This window comes from Pezoporus wallicus, unplaced genomic scaffold (genome assembly GCF_028554395.1).
Source record: "Pezoporus wallicus isolate ANWC-B61680 ecotype Strahan unplaced genomic scaffold, APGP_CSIRO_Pwel_v1 contig_8839, whole genome shotgun sequence".
Classification (NCBI taxonomy): Eukaryota; Metazoa; Chordata; class Aves; order Psittaciformes; family Psittacidae; genus Pezoporus; species Pezoporus wallicus.
In genome coordinates this window covers 641,201-664,703 of record NW_026641258.1, presented here as the reverse complement: position 1 = coordinate 664,703, position 23,503 = coordinate 641,201, and the positions used below count along the sequence as shown (strand labels likewise).

Sequence of the window (23,503 nt, the reverse complement as noted above, 5' to 3'; positions counted from 1 at the left end):
CCAGCCACGGAAGAAACTGCTTGCAGAAACCCCAGCTGGCTGTAGCAGTGGAGATTTGGGTGAAGCAAGTTAGAGCCTCAGCAGCATAAGGGGCTGTTGTGGGGTAGCAAAAAGCCCAGGTACCTTCAAACATCTCAGCTCTCATTTCACAGGGTCAGAGCTCCCAGAAGTGGAGGGAGCTGGTAGCTGCATAGATTTAGATGCTGTTCTAACAGGATACTCCTCAACCTCAGGCTCCTGTTGTGGAGAAGGCAGGTACCATCCTATATCTCCAAGCAATTCTTTCCCACTCTTCCAGCAAGTGACAGGGGAAGCAGGGGCTGAAGAGCAGGATTATGAATATAATAATAACACAAGGCAGAAGAGATGGTCACATTCTTTATTTTCATTTTTAATCTTTAGCCATCAGTAAAATGAATGGGCAGAAAACAACCAACCGAACAGACAAAACCCACCTTAGCCGGTCATTTTCAAATATAAATAACTGTGGGACAACTGAAACTGAGCCAAAATAGAAAAAGGGAGTTTAAAAGACAAAAGTAAGCCTAGCTGCACTCCCTTTTCATAGTGTCAGTGAAGAGGAAGTACCATAACAAAAGGAAGCTATGGTTACATTTGATCAGACATTTATTCCAACAGGAGGCATGGAATTGCACTTTGATGAAAATGCCGAAGCGGAATCGAGTCCAGTGCACAGGGCACGTTGTGCACATTTAGCTGGATTTCTGCTGCAGCTCCTTCATTCTGTTCAGGGCACTGCCAGCTTGAAACCACTCTATCTGCGACTCGTTGAAGGTGTGGTTCAGCATGATTGTTTCTTGGCTCCCATTGGGATGCTTGATGATGCATTTCAGAGGCTAAAGGAAGAAGACAGATTTTATTCCCCCCCCCCCTTCTCTTTCAAAAGGGAGCAAATTATTTGAATTCTCACAGGAAAATTCCTACATGTTTCCAAAGAGTTGAAAATGGAAAATTGTAGCTCAGGGTGGGTCTTGACATAGATCAGATACCGGGAAGAAATTTTTCCCTGTTTGGGTGGTGAGGCCCTGGCAGAGGTTGTCCAGAGAAACTGTGGCTGCCCCATCCCTGGCAGTGTTCAAGGTCAGGTTGGAGAGGGCTTGGAGCAACCTGGTCTAGTGGAAGGTGTCCTTGCCCATGGGAGGGGGCTGGGACTGGATGAGCTTTGAGGTCCCTTTCAGCCCAAACTGTGGTCCCAGTTCCTTGCAGGGAACACGGGTGCTTAAGGCAGCAAGTCCAGGAATTCACACCACCATACCAGGGTTTCTCATACCTGTTCAGAATAATGCACTCTGAGTCTGACTTGCTCTCCGGCCCCCTGCACCGTTAGAGTCAAGCTCCTCACATGGCTGCCTGGCCACACTGCCCAGCAGCACCTGTGCTGCCTCTGGCCCCTCCTGACATCCTTCCCCAGTACTGGCACATCCCTGCCCATGGAGTGCAGTGAGAAGTTACCTTCCCAGGTGCAAAGTCTGCCAGCCCCACGATGCTGAGCTTGTCCACAGGATGAATCTTGTTGTAGTCCGCTGGGTCAGCAAAAGTGAGAGGCAGTAGACCCTGCTTCTTCAGATTGGTTTCTGCAGAGAACAAACCACCAAGCACACTTGTAACAACACACTGCAGCAGATCAGAATTACTTTCTGGCACTCAGAGTAGCGTTCCAGCAACAGTTACTATCTTTGTAGTAAAATCAGGATCTCCGCTGTTTGTGTCACATCTAACTAGATCCACAACAGGATTCCTGACCAGAGGGACCTCACCATTTATCAGGAGGTAGAGTCTGTGCCCAGAGGTGTTGACAGTGGGGCAAGGTAAACACCACTTCCACGCAAACCAAATACATCCTGTTTACACAGATCACAGGGGAAATGTGACTCACCATGGATCCTGGCAAAGCTCTTGGTGATGATGACCCTGCCCCCCAAGTGACGTGGCTCCAAGGCTGCGTGCTCTCGGCTTGATCCCTCACCATAGTTTTCATCCCCAACAACTGCCCATTTGACACCCATTTTCTGTGACAAACGAAAGAGATTTGCATTTCTGCAGTCACTCAAGTGAGGAATTAACAATAAATATCCACCCACACATCTAATTCCAGTGCTGCACTAGTGATGTAGCTGTGCTATGACACCTTCTCCCAGAAGGTTCCCTTTGGGATTAACTCAGCCTTCTTTAAAATTAGCTTTTAAAATGGAAGGGGGGGGGGGGGAGTGTATGGGTATTCAGGCACTTGCACTTGCACATCTTCTTGAAATTGGGGGCATCACTCCAAGTTTGAAAGCAAGTGACAACCAAATATTTCCCAACAGCCACTTTAACGCTTCCAACAGACCAAAGCAAATCTTTGCTGCCACCTTTCTTTCCATGGTCCTATGTCAGAGCTGCACTCACACCAGCCATGATCCCTGCTCTACTTCTGGAAGCAATGAAGAAAATTTTAACTTCTGTCTACTGAAAGAAGCAATCTGAGACTCCTACCAAGCTGTCCAGAGGGTAAAAGGACAACTTCAGATTCTAAGCCAAGCGTTAAAGAATGAAGAGGACAAGATTAGAACATATTTAAACATTAGACTAGTCACAGGTTAAATGCTCCAAGAGGCAAGATTTAGTCCCACTCTGATGACACCCACGCCTTCTGAGGTGTGCACATGCCTAGAAGAGTTCCTCTCCTTCTGTCTATTATTTCTGGTCCCCTCTGGGTCACAAGACCCTCTTCCCTATAGCAGGTAGGGACAGAACCACCTACAGGAACTGCGATCATCAGAGGAAGAAGACCCAAGAAAAAGCCTCAAAGCTGAGTGAATCACAGCTGCTGTTACTTCAGAGCTGGAGGCTGAGATCCTCAGTCTTGGCACAGGCTGCCCAACATGTAAACATCCTCGTAAAACAGGATGCATCAGGAGAAAGCCTCACCTTGTAGTAACGGGCTGTGTCTGGGACTGGGCCAAACTCCTGGGTTAAGGCGTTCCTCACAGAGTTGGCTTTGCCATTTTCAATGTTGATGGCGCCGATGAGTAGGTTGTTGGAGATGTTGTCCAGATGGCCACGGAATTTGAGCCACGGTCCGGCTGCAGAAATGTGGTCAGTGGTGCACTTGCCTTTTACCTAAAGGGCAGTAAGAGAGAAGAATGTCTTAGGATGCATCAGTGACTTGACCCTTCCTCAGTACTTTCATTGTGAAGAATCCTCACTTCTCCTTTAAAGGCACAAACCCAAGACAACTGCATCTGTTACAGAATGATGGCACTCTTAAGGCAGAACACAATGGTCATTCTGCATGCGCTGGGTAGGGAGAACATCCTTTGTTCCAAAGGGTAAATCACAAAAACAACCTTAGCCATGACACCTCCCTGCCATGTCCTCTCCTCTCTCAGCAGCGGGTTCTGCAGGTACAAAATGCAATGAAACCCTTCTTGCTACAGCTCAGCGTCCCTGCTGGGGGAGTCCAGCAAGATGCCAAGTGTTTCCTCTAAGTTTCCAAACTGCACATAAGCCTCCTCAGCTTGTAAGAACAGAATTCCCAACCAGAGATAATGGTCTTCCAACTGGTAAGTGCCAGGGTGCTTGCAAAGGAATTGCTTGTGTCAAGCACAGCTCAGTATGGCCCTTTAGAGTACCTGTGGCTCTGTGTACTGAGAATCAGCAATGTCCCTGAAGGCCAGTTCCTAAGGGACTGCATTTCAGAACCAATCACTGTATTCACTGAAGCTTTCATTCTGGTAACTCACCACAGGCAATGAAGAGAAACCCTTGTCTTCATTAAGAGACTGAAATGCAATGTTTAAGTATTGTGAAGTAATTTTATATAAAACGGGAGGAGAACACACATACTGATGGATGAGAAGTTCTTAACTACCTCATTTCAGATAAAACACATCGTACAACAGTCAGGTATTTATTAGAGATGCCAGTTAAAGGACCCACCCACCTTTCTACTGCAGATTGTAACTGGGGCAAATTCCGCAGCCTGCATGGTATGGGTAGGATCCTATGACATCGTATAACAAGCTTCATTTTTCACAGCACTAGCTAACCACTAGCCCAAAGGAGAAAGGTCTCTTAGTTATAACAAAAAGAAGCATCAGAAGGAAACACCTGGGAGGAAAATCCTTGATTCACTTCCCACAGAAATGTGGTTGTAGGGGAGGGAATCGCAGATAGCTCAAAGACACATCCAAAGCTTCTTGCAATTGATGTGCAACCCCCTGTCTGAGCAGTCCTGTCATAGCTGGTGTTCCACCACTACACTACTGACCTTGATGAGGATCAGCATGTCTTCAAGATCCTTGCCATCCCACTTATCAAAGGGCTCAAGGAGCTGGAGACGCTGGCTGGTGGGGCTCACATCCACACGCTGCCCACTGCCATCCTTGGGAGGGTACTGATAGGTGTCCTGGCCTGGATCAAATGCCTTTAAAAACAAGAAAGGAAAATCATCAGACTCAGCCATTCCCAACAGCACATGAAGAGAACCAGCCAACGCAGACAACTGCATCTGTTCTAGCTTTAACCCTAAGAAGGAGGTCACTCCATGAAGTTCCCTTACTACATATAAAACACTAATAGTGAAAGGCCTTCCCCCTGCCCCGCTCCGCTCCACCTCCAGACCCAGCAGTTACCATCTTGGGCAGCTCATCTGCATCAGGTGCTTCTAGTTTAAACTTCTTCCCATCTGTTCCTGTCAGGTAATCTGTCTCAGGGTTAAATTTTAGAGTGCCAGCAATGGACAGGGCTGTAACAATCTGAAAGAACAAAAAGACACATTTAAAGACATATTTTACTCCTCATCTCTTAATTTGAAAGTCCTATACCCAACAGTCCCAAAGCCAGCAGCCAAGCTACAAACCAAGCTAAACTGGGTCTCTTTTACAGGCAGGGGAATTAGCTCCCTGACACCCTAAACTATTCCATGACCCCTACTTTGCCTATTTCTTACCTCTGGAGAGGTCACAAATGCGTGAGTCTCTGGGTTGGCATCATTGCGACCTGTGAAATTCCGGTTGTAGGATGTAACTATTGTGTTTTTCTCTCCTTTCTTGATGTCCTTCCTGTGAAAGAAAGGACCATGCTCACAAATCCAAAGGGAATACTGCTTCTAGACGTCTCACTTGCTAAAATCCCCCAGCTTAGTTTTGGTAGCAATCCCTGTCTTTTGGAGACATGAATCAGTGCCTGGACATGTTTTCCTCCCTTAAGCAGAGGCTCAAAACCAAGTCAGACACTGACTCCTGGAGTAGGTTTCATAGCCCATATTGTGCACTGTTGAACTATTTAAACAACAGCCAATGAAGTACATTCATTGCCTTTGGACATCCCACCACTAGCAATGACAAAGCCACTTGAGTATATGTCTCCCATCCCTTCTATTGGGAATTTTCCTCCCTGCCACTCCAATGACTGAAATTGGACCAATTTACTTTTCCTATTTTAAAAGGACCATAAAAACTCCAGTCCACCCTCTCACAGATAACAAATCTCACCCCATTTTTTGCCTATGTAAGAAGTCTCCAGGTGTAGCCATTGTGCAGCTTCACTCATCTAAAGGCTCAGGGTAGACCTGCAGTGTTTGATTCCTCCTCCTCCAGTGTGTAGCAGACAGCTATGGTAAATGGGGTTTTGAGCATTTAATTTTTAATTCCTAGTGTGTTATTTTTACAACGGGATTTCACTCCACAGAGCACTTCAGGAGCTAAAAGATACACAGCTAGAGTGAGGTCTTGCACTTTACCTGTCCCACTGGCCAATGCATGGCCCACAAGCGTTGGCAAGAACCAGTCCTCCAACATCGCGCAGGATTTTTGCCTGAGGGCAAAGAACAATTTTGTTACTGGTAGAAAGCCTGGAATAAGTTCCTGGGGTTGCTCTTTCAGGGGAAGAGGAGGCCAGTCTTGAAAGTGTCACCTGCTTGCACTTTGGTTAAGCAAATCACCACAGAGAAGTATTGTTCCTTTTTCCTTGAAACAGAGAAAATTCACCTCCTTGTTTCACTTGCACGTTTTGAGTCACTTTTGTAAATACATGGGGGCTGATCCCAGTGAAGCTGTAAGTTAACGCTGGGGATGAGCACAGGATGACTTGCCAGGATGATCCCATTCACTACCTACTTCAGATTGAGCAATGCAGCTACCCACAGACACTTGACTGAAGGGCAGCATCTGGTCTGATTGGTATCGCACACACTTCCTGTCTGCATAAGGAGAGGACTGGTGACCATGCAGGAGGTGTGTGTTCCTGCTCAGTCTGTTAAGCAAACAACTCTATTGAGAGAGCAGCTGTTAAAGAAAGGTATGACTGTAGGCTTGGTTGGAGGAGGCACTAAGCATTGGATGGACGCGTCCACATACAAAGACTTGGTCCCCACGCTGTGACAAGCATCTTAACATTTACTAAGTATCAGAACTAATTAAAACATGATTTCCTGCACAGGATAGGGAAGAAAGCAGGTGAAGGTTCCTTTACAGAAACATTCATTTTAAATCAAATACGAGTTTTGCCATAAGTTTAGTCTAAAATGGGAACCACCTTCCAATAAAAGGGCATGCTCACATCCTAAACTGTTCTTAAAGGAGAAGACTGGATTGCAGGTGGGTACTAGCCCATCATCAGCCATGGCCACCCACAGAGTCCCAGGAGCATGAGGCATCCCTTGCTATACATACTGTTATCTCCTCAGGGGCCCAGCTCCTGGTAACTGTCTCAGCTTTGCCCAGTTCCAACCCCATTTGTATACGCCCAGGTAGTAAAGTTAGCAGGTCAAAACACCGTCAAGGTGACAACAGGACCCACAGACATCATAACACACCAGTAATGGCACTTATCTAGTGATAAGTGAGGACAAGGTTTTTAACTTTGGTTTGCATTAGTTACTTCTGGACTCATGAGTACTGTTTTGGAAGAGAGTTTAACACCTAAGTGTAAAGAGCAGCCATACTCACATAACCATCTCTTTCAATGGTGGCACGGATCTGCTCTGAGCCTGGAGTGATTGTGAACTTAGATTTACACTTCAATCCATGTGCTAGTGCCTGTTTTGCCACTGCTGCAGAGCGCCCCATGTCCTCATAGCTGGAGTTGGTGCAGCTGCCAATCAAGCCTGTGGTGTTTGACAGAAACAAGGAAGTGCTTACTGCAGGCCAGGTTCTAGGAAGTTTCTGCCTGACCCATTCCTCAGCAGAAAAAACAAGGGACAACTGCCTTTTCTGCTGACAAGTAATCTGAAGCTGTTTCAGGACTAACATTGCCAAGCCTCCCAGCAACATACTGTGGTCACAAGCAATCCCTTGGCCAGCTTTGGAGGTTGCACAGTCAGAACACACTATCCGGTCACTAGTCTGGTTATTGTTTTACAAGATCCAAGTGTCATCTGCTTGCACTTTGGTTAAGCAAATTAACATAGAGAAGTATTGTTCCAAAGACGGAAAAGGCTTCAATCAAGAAATGGAAGAAATGATGAAAGGAAAGCATCCTTTGTCACAGTATGAAGACCACATGAGGGCATACTGTGCCATCCTGACAGCATTTTGGTGCTGACCAGCAAAATAATAAATTCCCTTTCAGTTACCTCAAATCCATGCAACAGACTTTCAACAAAGGTGCTCTTCAACCAGTAATGTTCAACCCAATCATTCAAAAGTTTCCAAGAAGGAAAATACACTTGTCTGCCTCTTGAGATTCAAATCCCTCCAGCTATCCCACATCTCATCCCACACACATGGCCCAGGGGGTCACTGCTCTTCCCAGCAAATTCATACAGCTGTGAAGAGATGACACTGCGGCAAAGTCAAAGGACATACAGCAGTAATTAAAGGCTTAGATCCCAAGCTATGTGACCAACAGCTTATCCCAAGACAGCAACATTTATGCCACAAGGATGAAAGCAGAGGAAAGAGCAAATGCTACCCACCAACTCTGATATCAACAGGCCAGCCCTCCTTTTCTGCCACAGCACCAATATCTGACACAGGGTGCGCCAGGTCTGGTGTGAAAGGTCCATTGATATGTGGTTTCAGCTTTAAGAAACAAAGTCAGAAATTACAGGAGCCAAGAAAAACCCCAAAACACAGCAGCAAATAAATTCCTTTCATAGCTCTACCTAGAAGCTGTTTAAATAGGATTCTCAGACACCAACACCAGCAGCTGTCAGTGAAGCAGACCTAAACATTTTTCCTATGTTCTAGCACAGCACCAGCAGTGTCATGTCAAACTCCCAGTTTGGTCCTCATTCACACAAAGCAGAGTCACACTACAACATGCAAGATAGGCAAGCAGGAAGGAAGCCTTACCTCACTGAGGTTGATTTCTATCACCTGGTCATAATGACAACCAGAATCTGGTACCAAGTGTTGCTTGAATTCATCTGCTAGTGCAGCTATGTCTGGAATAAGAAAGAAGGGAGATCTGAAAAGCGTAGTAAATACGAGGGAAAAGAAAAAGCTTGGAACAACTAAACACAGGAACTCTACCATATAACTTCCCCAGCCACTTCATCTACAAACTCCCTGCTTGTATCAGATGACCTACAGGATCCTGCACGGCCAGAAGTCACCATGAACACCGTTGTAGGAGGATGCTGCTCCCAGAACACACCTTCACTTGAACCTGTGCTTCTACCCACTTCAACCCCCAAACCCTCTTACCAGCTCTCCCAGTCTTGCCCAAGTATTTCTTCATCCGGTCATTGTAAGGGAAGATGGATGTGGTAGCTCCAATTTCAGCCCCCATGTTACAGATTGTTGCCATTCCTAGAGTAGGAGTGGGAGAAGAGATCACAGGGTCAATGAGGAAGTCCAAGGGCACACAATCCTCCAGAAGTCAGTCCATGGAAAAGATAGAGAAGCCAAGAGAGATGAGGGCATTAGCAACAGAAACCTAAATCCACAGCAGAGGAAACGCTGACTACCTAACGGCTGGCTCAGCCTGTCACATTTCTGTGCCTGCAATCAGACTTTTCTGCATGCAAGGAGCTGAAAGCTACACTGATTCTTGCAGATACTGGAAGTGATGACAGGGACCCAAACCCCTGTCTGCACTGAGCACCAAATATGTTTACAGCAGTGAGCAGCATCTCTGCTACCTGCAGTGAGTGTCCCATCCCTCCCTACCATGTCCCTTTACTGGAAGAGCCAGAAATCTGTGAGAAATTTAATGGGTTGAATAAAAAGTGTCCAGTGACAGAACACAACAAAAATACTCAAACCATCTTCTCATGCCAGTGGGATCACCCATGCCTTTCAAGGACACAGCAATGAAGCTGTTGTTTTACATTTAATGACCTAGCAGCAGGTATCACAGGTCAAGTTCTTCTGATTTCAAAGAGAAATCCCAAATTACTCTCAGTTTTTTCAAAGTTGTAGCCAAGCCATGCAAATGGAGAAAAGCCCAGCTTGAAGGCTGCACTCCAAGCCAAAGGAAGGGACACTTCTCATAATTCAGTCCTAACTAACATCATTACAGACCACAGGTTCAAATTCAGCACCCAAGACCCACAGTTAGCTCATGTAAGACTCCATGTTACAAACTGCTGCTTTCTGGTCATCCCTCTGCCCTGCTTTTCTAAAACTGATCTTCTCTAGCAGCTGTCACACATGTATTCCCTTCAACATGTTTCTTCCCTCTACTGATGACCTTTTTTAGGCTGAAATGAAAATGTCATCTTCATCTCTGACTCTCCACTCTCCAAGCATATGTGGGAATACTTCCACCTTACTCTCACCCTGATGCATGATCTTACAGGACTCTTAATGATTAACCATTCGGTGTTCTCAAAGTCACAAGAAGATTTAATGGAGAGAGGTCACTTTCTCACCAAAAAGGAGTGGTATTTTGTTATTCTACTCTCACCCACTCTCCCAGTTTGACGTGTACTAATTGTCTGGCCAGGCTAAGGGAGGACATTTAGTACTTCTTGCCTCATTCCGTTCCCAGCCTCCACAGACAACTCAACACTCACATCCAACACCATTCCACTCAGATAAGAGATTTGCATTGCCTCACCAGTGCAAGAGATTGAATCCACACCAGGCCCGTGGTATTCAATGATGGCGCCTGTTCCACCCTTGACAGTGAGGATGCCAGCCACTTTCAGGATCACATCTTTAGGAGAACTCCAGCCTGAAAGCTTGCCAGTCAGTTTTACACCGATAACCTGAACAACAACAATGGAAAAACATAAAATACTGACACCATTTCCTTTCAGCAGTCAAAACAACGCATCAGAATTTTTCCAAAGAATGTGGGTGGTCACAATAGCAAAGAACAGAAAGTCCTGAAGTAGCAGAACGCATGCACAAGGGCTGAAATCACTGACGGGGCCAACTCAGGGGAGATCCCCACTCACCTGTCTCTCTCAGTCCCTGAATAAAAAGGCTGGAAATGGAAACTCAGAACTACCAATGAATCACAGACCAGCTGTCTGAGCCAGTGTGGGGTTACAAACAAGACTAGAATGGTATATAAATATAGTGCCTGAAAATTCATGTTTCTTATACATCTTATATCTCACCCTTCACGTTGAAGATTAGTATTCCTTCTACTCCTACCTTTGGGCACTTCAGTTCCCAAGGGATTCCTGCCATGACATCTACGGCATCAGCTCCACCCACACCAATGCAGATTCCTCCCAGGCCACCTCCGTTGGGGGTGTGTGAATCTGTGCCGATCAGCATAACCCCAGGGTAGGAGTAGTTCTCCAGGATGATCTGAAAATAAACATGGATTGTTTGCTTGCTTGCTTGTTTGTTGGGAAAAAAGGGAGAAGACAGCAAGAAAGAAGACAGGAATAATAATCTAGATCAGTTTGCATTTGCGGATTTCAGGAGCAGCGAAGTATTTCACAGAATCATAGAATAGTTAGGATTGGAAAGGACCTTAAGATCATCAAGTTCCAAACCCCCTGCCATGGCCAGGGACACCTCACACTAAACCATATCACCCAAGGCCTCGTCCAACCTGGTCTTGAACACTGCCAGGGATGGAGCATTCACAACCTCCGTGGGCAACCTCTTCCTTTGCCTCACCACCCTAACAGGAAAGAATTTCCTCTTTGTATCAAATCTAAACTTCCCCTGTTTAAGTTTTAACCCGTTACCCTTTGTCCTATCACTACAGTCCCTAATGAAGAGTCCCTCCCCAGCATTTCTATAGGCCCCCTTCAGATACTGGAAGGCTACTATGAGGTCTCCACGCAGCCTTCTCCAGGCTAAACAGCCCCAACTTTCTCAGCCTATCTTCACATGGGAGGTGCTCCAGTACCAATTTCCAGAACCAACTAAAACCAGTTTCTATTTGGTTTAGACTGGAAATTCACTTCTGTTTCAAGCTCCTTGTGGAGGATGTAATGACACAATGAGGTACCAAGTCTCAGTCCCAGAACAGTAAGAAAACTTAGAAAGCTATCTCCATTTTTTCACTGGAAGACTCTTTTCCTCCAGTTTAGGCTTTTGCCAAGATGTCACCTTTGTTAGGGCTCAAGAGTCTTGTTCCTTAGTCTCCACACCCTTAATCAACTTGCTGAGCAAGCCAGTTCACCTATCCAATGCTAGTGAGACCTTTCATAGTCTTCATGCTCACATACCAGTAGAATACCAACAGGCTCCTCCAAACTGTGCTGCCAGCCAAAATCTAATCACCCAGAAGAATCCCTCACAAATACACCAAGAGGCCAGCCTTCCCTTATTGCTGCTATTGATTCCACACAAGACTCTTCAACTATTAACAAAACCACAAAACAGTTCTTTCATTTAAAATGGTGATTTTTCTATGGTAGCAACACAGTATAAAACTCAAGCTAATGAAGTTCTCACTCCATATGTGCCATACCAACATTATGGACTGCCCTTCTGGGAAGCACAGAACTTGGAGCATATGCATCACACAACAGCTTGGGCAGAACTAAGGTGGCCCTCTATTGAGAAGACCCAAGGGTTTGCTTCTAGTACTTCCAGCTTCATTTGCTTGTAGCTCACATTTGCATACTTGTGCCAAGAAAGGTCACTTTCAAGGTCTCACTTTGCCAGAGCTGGACTCTGAAGGTGTACAACACAACCAGTTTTCTCCAGCCAGAGAAAGTCTGCCCCAGGAAAGCTGGTAACCACAGCACAGAGCTATGTTGCCACGTGACAGATGTTACAAGTGGTTTCAGAGCACAGACGACCTGAGGTGTTCCCACAGTCTTTTGGAGAGTTCACCTCTTCTGTTTCCTTTCTCTGTTGTATCACACCAAAGTAAGGTAACCTTGTTTTTTATCTCAGAAAACGTAGCAGAAAGCTCTTAATTGTACTTAGTCACAATTTGTCTGCTGAAAAGATGTTTACCAATTATCCATTCTCTTCTCCACTCCTTTTGCTTCATGGTACACCTCAGATTTGACTGCCTGCACTCAGAGGAACCACTTAAAATGCCTACTAGACCCACAAAGCAAGTCAACCAAGAGCAAGTTATGGAAATCCTGTCAGAGGTGTTGGTTTTAAAGAACAAAAAGCCTCATTAAGTGGTATGTTATCCTGGACAGTCCTGTTCTTTTATGATGCAAGCGCTGTAATAACAGAACCTCAGATCTGGAAACCACTCTGCATTTTATTCAAATTCACGCAGCAACTCCTTACGTGTTGCCATTCTTGAGTACCTAAAGTAACCTGCTCTGTTTGGTGCCCTCACATACCCTCCTGGTTTATATGGAAAAAAGTGCATACAAAATAACCCTAAAAACCCCTATGTTCCCAAAGCTGCTTTCCTTACCACATTAGCCCTGTGCAGCCAGCTTCATGGCATCACCTTACTGTCCCAATCATACCAAGAGGAGGCAGCCCACAAGCAGTTATGATATTTCAAGCATCTATGATTCACATGACACGCTGTTGGCACTACCTAATCACGCATCAGGTTACAGGTTGACCAAAATAACCTTTCAGAAAACCACTGATGTCAAGATAACCAAGAGAGGGCAAGCAAGAAAACTCGCCCACCTCAAGGAAAGAAAGTTGTTTCCCCAAACTGGTGACATTCTCTAAGGGTGTGCACCTCAGGTCTTCTCTTCACCATAAAGTAAAGGAGCCACTGCATGTTCAGAGATTGTAAACATATACACACACACTTTACCTGGTGAATGATTCCTGACCCAGGTTTCCAGAATCCCACTCCATACTTGGCACCAGCCGTTGCTAGGAAGTTGTACACCTCCTTGTTTATGTCCTGTTCACACAGGGAAATGCAGAGCATTAGTAGCACATTTTCTTCCTCCATACATCAAGAGCTCATTCAAACACATTCCCTTCTCTCTCATGCCTGTCTTTAGTTTGCTCACAGTTCTGTAGCAGCTAGAGGGACTCCTAAACCCAAAAAGGATCAAGACTGCTTGCCAGTCAGTTGTAACAGCCCATTTAATGTCATCCAACTTGTAGCTCTACTAAAGCATTTTTAGTTTCCAGTTCCAAACAGCACAAGGAAAATAGCGCAATTAAAGGAAAATCCTGCCAATAATGCATTAAAAAATGCTCTGCTCATTTCTTGTCTTCTCAGGGTGCTGGGTATTTTAAAAACTTGTTTTCCTCTCTTCTTCTACCCCCTGCTTCCTTCTCTATCAGCTGTTCCTTTTGCTTTACAGATGCTTTGCAGACATTTCAAAGCACTGAGAGAAGCATTTTGGCTTTATTTTCACAGATTAAGAAATGGAACTGAAAGCTGCTCTCTGCTAGGGGAGTCAGTGGGTGTCATTTCTCATTCCACCAAGGCTGCTGTCTAAGACTCACACAATGCTGCCTTTCTTGCTGCACTATCACCATTACTGGTGGAGGTCACACCGTGAAAATTGCTTGTGAGAATAACCAGGGTTGCCAAGGAAGTATGACACTATTATATCCTGATAGCTCTTGGCAGAGGAGTGGCAGAATAGATAAGATAAGCACTAGGAGAGAGTTTCTTAACAGACTGTTCTCATGCAGCTACCCTTTGGAATAAAGAGAAAGGGAAAACTGGAGATAATGGAAGAATTGTCTTAGCACACATTTGCTGAAGTTTCCCATGAGGCAGCAGCAGTTCTTTAAGCCTCCTTTTCCACTGGGAGTCGGGTCACTTCACTCTGTTTGTGCATCCCTCCCCCAGTAAAGCACGTTGATGTGCCAGGAGCAGATCCAAACCACCCTCTGGCCTGCCAGCATTCATTGTGTGCCAACTGGCAGCAGCAGAACTGAGTCAGAAGGCGGCAGGACCTTTACTTGTTCTGCTCAGAGTGGATGGCAAAGGAGGGGCTCAGCCCAGCTCAGGGCTGCAGCGAATATAATTGCACTACAGAGAACAAATAAATGCAGAAACAGGGGGAAGGGGAGGACAGGAGGTGAAGGGAAGACAAGAAACTGTTTTATTTGCCAAGTCCAAATTCTTAATTGCACAACTTGGGCACAACTTAGGGTTGAGACAAGTGGAGTGAGAACTCCCCAAATTCACTCCTCAGCGGTACAGTGGCTTTACTATGGCCTGAAGGAGGAAGCCAGAAGCAGTTACTTCAACATCAGGAGTACCTAGAAATAGGTATGAACTGAAATCTTAAAATGCAACTGAGCCCCCCCAAACTGTTTACTGTTTGTAAATGTTGGTATCAACACCCAAGGCACAATTCCTCCTGGCTCTAACAGTGGACTTTAGCTTGGTCTACCTGGAGTAACAAGATTTCCCCACCTCCCTACTATGCTCAGAGCATGCTGCTCCTCAGCCAATGCATTTTGGTATGTAGGACAGAGGTGAATGTGTCTATATTTAACAGAAGCCCCTATGGAGGAATAAGCAGTAAAACAGTAAGTGGGAACTTTAAAAAGGCAGTGAATCAGCAGTTTCGCAACCACCACATTGAAACTCCCAAGTAGAAAACATCCTCCATGCTTCCATACACATTTATACCTACCCTCACTAGCCCTGAAAGCTGCACGTGCTTCAGTTAGCATTCTTCAGCTAATCTCTAGCAAAAAGTTTGGGAAACAAAAGTAGCTATTTGCTCCCTCCTCACATAAGACACCAGTGCAATGCAGATGCATGTTCAGGATTTTTTTCACACTCCCATACTGTGGCATGAAGAGCATAACTATATAGAGAAATCTGTCTTCCTTTTGTCTCCCTCTGAAATAAGATTTTTCCTCTCCCTTAGCTAAAATATCTTCTCACACTTCAGAACACACATATGATGCAGACTTCCATCATTAAATCCACCTTTTCCTACATTCATGGTCCATTAAACCATGTGATGATGACTCTCAGCTGAAAAATTCCCAAACATCCATTTACTCTGTTTCTTTGCTGCATCTGACCTGGCTACAGAACTGACCAACACAGGCAATGTTACCATATCTGATTCATGGCTGTCCTTCTGGGGGGAAAAAACTCAAAATGAAACCTCTTCCTTCGACTGGAAGGAGGCTTTCAAACAGAGAGAATTTACACTTCTGCAATAGTAACCTTGGCTCTTCGAAGATCATTTTCACCACCTGACTGGGCTTCAATGAGGTGATCACAGTGGATGGTGGAAGGCACAGCCACTTTTGGCAGCCCGCTGCTGATGAACTGTAGCATTGCCATCTGAGCAGTGGCATCCTGCATGGCCACACGGTCTGGCCGTAAGCGCAGGTAGGTCTTGCCCCGCTCGATCTCCTGCTTGGCTGGGTCATCCAGGTGTCCATATACAATCTTCTCAGACAAGGTCAGGGGACGGTCAAGCCTGGGGAGAAGAATTTTAGTATCTGTATTTTGTTTACTTCAACATTTGTCCTTCTAAGCATGTAACAGAATGCTTCTCTATATAACTGAGACTGTTAAGAACTAATAACACAGAAACCTGCATGTTCTTCTTGCAGCATTAACACTGGCTAAAACAAGGGCTCAGAAGAGAAAGTTCAGAAGTATATGGATTGATGTCACTTTATGCTTTCTTTTATAACCTTCCTGTAGAGAAAAAGAAACGTTGACTCTGCTTGTTACTTGAGTCATACCTCAGGACAGCAAATGTGGAGGGGAAAGAGAGGTCAGACTTGATTTGCAAATACCAAATCCCACAGCAAGCAAGTACAGCTAAGCTGTTTCATGACCTCAGACCTTTCATCCTGCAACTGTATCAGTTGAGGGACCTATTTATGTCAGTGGTGAGACCTTCTGAGAAGTAATTAAGTAGAGACAATGGCGAGAAATGAGAGCTACCACATTTAACAACGGATGCAAAGACTGAAGGACATGTTATACAAATCACTGCTGAGGTAAATGGAGCAGGAACGACAACTTAGCAGGCACACAAGCCTCTATCAGCAGATTAAGGTCACTATGTTTACATACGCTACAAATTCCCACCCCTCCTTTCCGTGCCTAAGCCTACAGTAGAACACAGGAGAACATTGACTGTCAAAACAGTGCAGAGGAGTATTAGCCTATAATGACCACTGCCCACACACTGCTTCCCCAAGAAAGGAGCAAGGGCCAATGTGAAGGCTCCTCAAAGAGGGCATTAAACTAAGAGGACAGAGACATCTCTAACTCCTCCTCTGCACTGCCCTGTTTCTCTTCATGTTGCAGTGATTCATTGTAACCTTCAACCTCCCCACAGTGCCCACCACTATATGGGGACACTGTAACTCACGCTTCACTACATTTGCAACTGCCACTGCTCAAAGCTTCCCTCCCTACTAAATATTTCCTATGCCAGAACCCTGTGACATTTTTTTCCTTCTCTCCTGTCACTGCAGAGCTAAATTCTGCACACTGAGCCCTCCCCTGTTTCCTCCTCCACTCTTACCTCTTACGGACAATGTTGATGTTCTTCTCCAGCTTTTCATAATTTATGTGGTCATTAGGCTCAAAGTGGCTCATGGCCACCTTGGCCCGCTGGCAGAGGACAGGAGCAACATGGTAGCGTCGTATCCCGCTATTCAAGGCATGCTGGAAAAAGAAGAGTGTTAGTGCTGAAACCTGGCAGAATGAATTCCTATAATGTATCAATAAACCAATTGTTTTTCAATTGTTACTCCTGGGATTCTACAGCCTGAGACACAGGGAAATTGCAAAGGTTTCTAAAGGTACCCGATAAACATTTGATAGCACAATACTGCATATGATGTTAAAAAGTGAGGCACCAGGTTATATAGAATGGGTAGTACTTACTAAATTATTTTACATCTCTATCTATAGCACCAGATGCTTCATGCTTTCACTGAGAAATCTGCTTTCAGGCAACGATGAAATAACTCTTAAGCAAACACCAGTTTGCTATACTCCTGACACATTACAGCCATGGTGGAGAAAAACACATGGAGTTTCCAAAGCAAGCTGACATAGGTTTGTATTTCCTCACTGGCGTTGTGTTCATATAGAAGGTCTGGCAGGTGACACAATATGGGACCGAGTAGATACCAGTCTGTTCCAACACCATACACCAAGTTCTTTGTGCAGGGTCCGTGCATACTGTTACAAACCTGACTGTATTTCCACATAAGGTGAGCTGCATTTCAGTGCCAGGCAGTGACACGGATGTACATGCCTGGTCTATGGCACAATGCAGAGCAGGAGAAAGACAAGACACGGAACAAACATCAGCTTCACCAATCTGGCTGTGCAGATCTTACATGCTATTTACCTTCTCTCTCACAAAGGCATCCTCACCCTTCCTTTAAGAAAAGCCTTGCACTTGCCCTACAGGTGACAGCAAGACAGATGAACTATACTGTGAGCTAAACACAGCAGCAGCACACGATGAAAGAAAGCAAGTCCAAATTTCACTTGGCAGCCCTCACAGTGAAACAGTCCTGGAACATGGGAGAAGGGCAGGGTACAAGGAGGCACCTTTACAGTGCCCACGGTTAAAAGGCTCTCACGCAACTTTGAAAAATGAGACAGAGGGCAGCCTCCATAAAAACTTACAAGGATTTGGCACATGCATTTCTTACATCCTTTCAAAGTCTCGGTCATTAGCACTGGAAATCTGGAAACAGACTGAAGACAAGAGTTCAGGGTTCCTCCTCCTCCAGTATTACACTTAATCTTAATCCTGTTTTTTTTTATATTCATCCTTTACTTCAGCATTATGAGGTTTTCAAAAGTACAGGCTAATAAACACATCAGCACTGCCCTAAATATTCCTTTTGTACGTATGGTTGTAAATCAGCAAATATTCCTTATGCAGAACACAACTGCATCACCTACCACTGCTTTTTGCATTGTCAAAAATGCTAGCCAAGTCTTTAAATCTGCTCATGCATTTTTAATTTTTCCTTGTAAATATTTTCCCAGTTTCTTGTTGCCACCATTGAAAGCACTGCGTGAAATAATCCTGACCAATAAGACGTTACTGATTTTTATCCAAAACTTTTATTGTCCTTTTGATGACATTTGTTAGCATCTTACACGATAAAAAGTTGAGGAAACCCAGGCAAGATCACAATAGCCAGCAAACCAGCAATAAAGGTGCAGTTTACTTTTCCCCCCAGCCAATCCTAAACTATTAGATATGCACCTTTTGGTAGGAGCAATACAGACCTGTAACAACTGCACGCCACTTGCGCTAAAGCATATCTGAAGTAAGTGAACATGGCAGTACAAGAGAGGGCACTGCTCCTCCAGGAATGCAAATCAAACCCAGTCATCAAATTTCACTGTGCTGCTCTTGAAGCTTAGAACTTCCAGAACGTATTCACACGTGTCAGAGCTGAGACTTTTCCTTCTTCCATCAGGAAAAACATTCCCAACAAACCAAACACTACCAGGCTTCTCATTGCTAAATGCTCTTTACCCAGTAGTCACATAACTCCTATGTTTGTTTTCTTCTGCTTCCCCCTTTTTCAACTTAAGCATTTACCCAGTACAATTAATGCTGTGGGAACGTCTTTATGTATCCACTCTCTTGTGATAATCTCCAACAGCTGGAGTGGCTGGAAAAAAACACTGAGGGATTTCATCACTGTTCATGGAAAAATAATCTCTTCACTAGACCAAGAAAGGCATTCTGATTTATTGCAGTAATTCCTTCTTCCCCTGCCCCAAAAGAACCCTGTAACACAACTGATCAATGGAGGTCCTCCTTGTCACCCAGTAAACTGAGAGCTAAATTTCACTGTAATTCAGTGTACAGAAGAACAGATTTGCAAATTAAAGTCATGGCAGAGGCTTCACAGCATTCTAGTCTTTCTTGGGACCAATGCCGATTATGATAAAAATCTGAAGCAGGGCTCTCCAAAGAGAGGTACAAAGAAGCTTTTCAGCTAAAATATTGCCAGTCTGATCATACACATCTTTATCCTTTTACTTCATGGGACGGCTCAATAAAACACAGTATTTATTCAAATACTATATAACTATTCAAACAGTAATCACAGATGTAGCAATGCAAAGTAGTCGATTTCTGCTTGACCACACCTTCAGGCTACCCAAGACAGGAAGGTGAGGGGAAGGATCCTGCCTGGACATGGAGACTGGCAAGAGAAATCTAGAAAACTGAAGGTCTGTTTCTGTGATGGCCAATAAGACTGGGGAAAAATAACCACCTAGGCCAATCGACTTCAGAAAATAAGAGAATATTTTTGTCTACAAAAGACTTTTAATAGATGCCCATTAAAAAGTGCTATCTTCAGTTTACTGGGAGCTGAATCTCACCCCACATCTCTACTCTGTCGGGAATTAATTTGATTCAGTATGGCTGTTGGCATGTTGGTGTCCAGCAAGCCTAAGGATCCATCACCAACAGTGAGCAACAGCATACACTGCCTGGTTCAAAAGTCTAATCTCTCCTCATAAAGAATCTACAACATATCACTCATTATGCTTGTTGATTCTGACTGTCCTTTTTCCTCTGCATCCTTAGATATGGGGGGGGGGGGGGGGGGGGGCAGGGGCAGAACTATAAGATTAAGGAAAAGCCACAAGACTAAGTTTCCATTCTGTTCTGCCTCACTCTTTGCTGAAATAGTAGGTGGTTAGGGGGGCTTCTGTGGTGTTTTTTTACTGAGTAGTGAGAAGTGCCTTGAGATCAACAGCCGAGAAACAGAGCCAACAATCTATACATTTCCGCTTTTATCCAGGAACTGGCAATTTCCTGGGACTGATCATCCAGCAAACAACTGCCAAGTAATCTCCTCTCATCTGGCATTGAATCCGTTATCCCAGCTCCTGAGTGTCTTTAGTCAGATTGCAGCAGAAGAAATGGCAGTAATCATTACAGAGCTCCTAACTCTATCAGTATTCTGGCAGGTCCTTAAGAGACACAAAAACTCCAGCCTATTAAATGGGTGTAGTACTTCAACCCCAGCTGGCAACTAAGCACTCCACAGCAGCTCACTCACTGCCCCAGGTGAGATGGGGAGAGAACTGCAAGAGTAAAAGTGAGAAAACTTTATCTCACAGGTTGAGATAAGACAATTTAATAAGTAAACCAAAACAAGGAAATCATTCACCACTTCCTATCGGCAGGCAGGTGTTCACCCATCTCCAGGAAAGCGGAGCACAGTCATACATAGTGGTTACTTGGGAAGACAAACACCATCACTCCGAACATCCCCACCTTCCTCCTTCTTCACTCAGCTTTATATGCTGAGTATGATGTTATATGGTATAGAATATCTCTTTGGTCAGTTGGGGTCAGCTGTCCCAGCTGTATCCCACTCCCAAATACCTGTGCACCCCCAGCCTGCTTGCTGGTGGGGTGGGCTGAGAGGCAGAAGAGGCCTTGACTCTGGGAGCATTACTCGTCAGTAACTATAAAACCCCCGTGTTATCGACACTGTTCTCAGCACAGCTCCAGAACATCACCCCATACCAGCTACTGTGAAGAAAATTAACTCTAACCCAGCCAAAGTCAGCACAATGGATCATTATTTTTTAAATCTCTAAGAAAACCAATACTTATCTTTATGGACTTTAAAAGCTCATCTTGAAAAGCTAGCTACCTTGCATTTAGCTCACTACAGTAAATAGTCTAGATGCAACAGGAGTCTGAATTCAGAAACTAACTTACATTTCAGCAGCAAATATGACAGATAAGTCCGGTAAGCAAAAGCTCATGTTCAAAACAGTAGCAACTGTGCAACATGAACTCCTATCTGGGAAATCAGACCTAGATACACCAGCTGAAACGCAGAATGCCATTTTTCCTCATCCTCCCTGGCCTAAGAACACTGGCTAAGTTTTCAACATTCACTATGATTCAGCTTAAAAAAATAAAATCAACCCAGTGCAGTATAATCAAACTGTAAAAAAAAAAAAAAGCAGTGTGGTCAAATCAAATTGTAAATGCAGCCTGATTTTCTAGACCCACCTCTAAAGAGCAACCAAAATTAGGGTTCTGAAGACCAGTTTAGCTCTAGCCAGCACTGCTTTTTGCCAGCATGCACAAAGCCTCCCATACATCATTTCAGTACTTGCCTTCAATAACCCCTGATGCTTCAGATAGTTTATACAGTTTTACAGCGCTGCTGCCAACATGGCTCAAGAAATGGGATGCTACTAAAAGCATCTCTTATGCTTGACATGAAAAAGATCATGACCCTTTGAGGCTGAAATACTTTAAATAGGACAGTCATCCCAAACCAGGCTAATTCCGATTTATTTGCCTCAGAGGTAAGCTTCCTATGTAGCTCCAATTCCAAACCACTTCAGGAGATGAGTAGAACCAATGTTGATAACATATGCCATGGTCAATGCTGGCTCTATCACAGTGACTGGCAAGGTGAGTTTCATATTGATTCTTCTCTAGGCTGATACACACAGGCAAAAAAAAATGCGCCTCCTAAAGAGATCGCCTAGGATCATGTCTGACCATCACAGATTTAGTCTTACATGGGGGGACGGGAGGTGGGAACCCATATACTCTGAGCCCGATAATAGAAGACAGTCTCCTAGAATACTAAATTCCCCATGTTCCCTGTGCTAGCACAGCTTTTGTTTTCCATTATAAGATATTAACCTTAGCAAATGACTGCTTGTTCTCATGCCATGACACACAATGAGAACCAATTCATTATCCTGATAAAGGATTTGCCTTCATTTTATGAGTAGTCATTTCTGTTCCAAGGACAAATTAGAAGCTATTTAACAATTAAGAGTGAATATATCAAGTTAATTAAAATGGTGCTATTCTGAAACTTTTGCTTAAATTTAGAAAGCTATACTTTACTAAAACACCAACCTCTAAAGTAAGGAAGTAATATAAAACATGAAATAAGCTTTGCAAAAATACTCTGGAACACCAGAAGCCAAGTTCTTACTTCGGCTCCCTAAGAAAAGGGAAGATGTTGGCCAAGGTCACAAATGGCAAGGTGAGAAGCTAAACTGCCTGACTTCATCACACACTTTACTAAGGGGAGGACAGGCTTCATTATTGCTGCTTGCAGCCCTAGAAAAGAAAACCGTGTCCTGATATTTGCCTTCCAGGCTTTAAAGTATCACAACATCTTTATAATTCAGTACACATTAAGCACAATAATGTCCTGAGTAAGAGAACCTCTGTGGTGAGCTCATGTTGCAGGCAGATTTTTAGAGGTCATGATAGACAAGACTATGGGAATCACTGTCACTGTCTTGATAAAGAAAAAAAAAGGCAGTTTAAGTGCTTGTCCAGGCTGCTTTTTCAGTCCTCCTAGGTCCCGTTCATATAGAGACGCTGGCATCTTTTCCACCCGGGCCTCTGTCCGTATTAAAAGTATGGATTTTGAAGCAAAGTAGCCAAAGGAGAGCTTTCATGCTCATGCACACAACGGAAAGTCACCTTGTGCTGCTGCACGCTGATAACGGGCAGAAACAGCACACGAGAGGAAGAAAACGGCACGCCCTCGGGAAAGGCTTTTTATTCCCCCGTTAGGACCCCTGCCCTCACGCTCACCGCCCTGCCGGGCCCAGGGCTTGACACCAATCCCTCCCCGCCGGGGCGGGGGAGGTTGCGGGGACGCGGCCTGGCCCTGCCGCCGCGTTCACCTTGCGCTCACCTTGAAGGCCGGCAGGGCTAGGCGGCAAGGCGCGCCCTACCCCGGGGCTCGGGAGGCGGCCGAACTACCGCCACGGCCTCCCCGCCATTGTCATAGAAACGGAGCGCTGGGCCGCGCCGGGGACACGCTGACCTACCCGAGGAGGCGGGCATAGGCGGGGACAGGACGGATGGGAGGCTGCGGCCGCCCGGCGGCTCCCGGCGCTGCACCCGCCGCGGATCCCCGGCTGTGTCCGTCCATCCCTCCTCCCTCCCTCCCGCTGCCCGCCCGCCTCCGCCGCGCCGCTCACCCGGAGCCGAGCCGCCAGGACACAGTACGGCGCCATTTTGTTCACTGACAAAGATAAGGTCGCACCCCGATGGCGTCACGCGGCCATTTTGACACCTCCGGCGCGCAGGCGGGGTCGCCGCGGGGGCGGGGTCGCAAAGGTCCTGGCAGGGAAGTATCCGCGCCGAGAAATGGGTTAACGACCGCTACGCGGACGCTCCCGGGGCGGAGGGAGGTTAACAATGAAAAGAGTTTTTCCAACATCCCTCCGCCCACCGCGC

At 45.3% G+C, this 23,503-nt stretch overlaps 1 protein-coding gene across 1 annotated transcript; it reads right to left on the bottom strand.

Annotated features, from left to right (window-relative positions):
- Nucleotides 1-360: 360 nt before the first annotated feature.
- Nucleotides 361-23,398, bottom strand: ACO2 (aconitase 2). The gene is made up of 18 exons (XM_057422781.1): nt 23,245-23,398; nt 16,784-16,926; nt 15,460-15,718; nt 13,114-13,206; nt 10,557-10,715; nt 10,012-10,162; nt 8,655-8,759; nt 8,301-8,392; nt 7,922-8,027; nt 6,954-7,111; nt 5,747-5,820; nt 4,955-5,066; nt 4,638-4,760; nt 4,274-4,429; nt 2,932-3,123; nt 1,898-2,030; nt 1,474-1,595; nt 361-857 (listed from the first exon to the last, which is right to left on the bottom strand). The coding sequence occupies exons 1-18, from the start codon at nt 23,278-23,280 to the stop codon at nt 714-716; spliced, it is 2,358 nt and encodes a 785-aa protein (XP_057278764.1). The 5' UTR covers nt 23,281-23,398; the 3' UTR covers nt 361-713.
- Nucleotides 23,399-23,503: the final 105 nt, after the last annotated feature.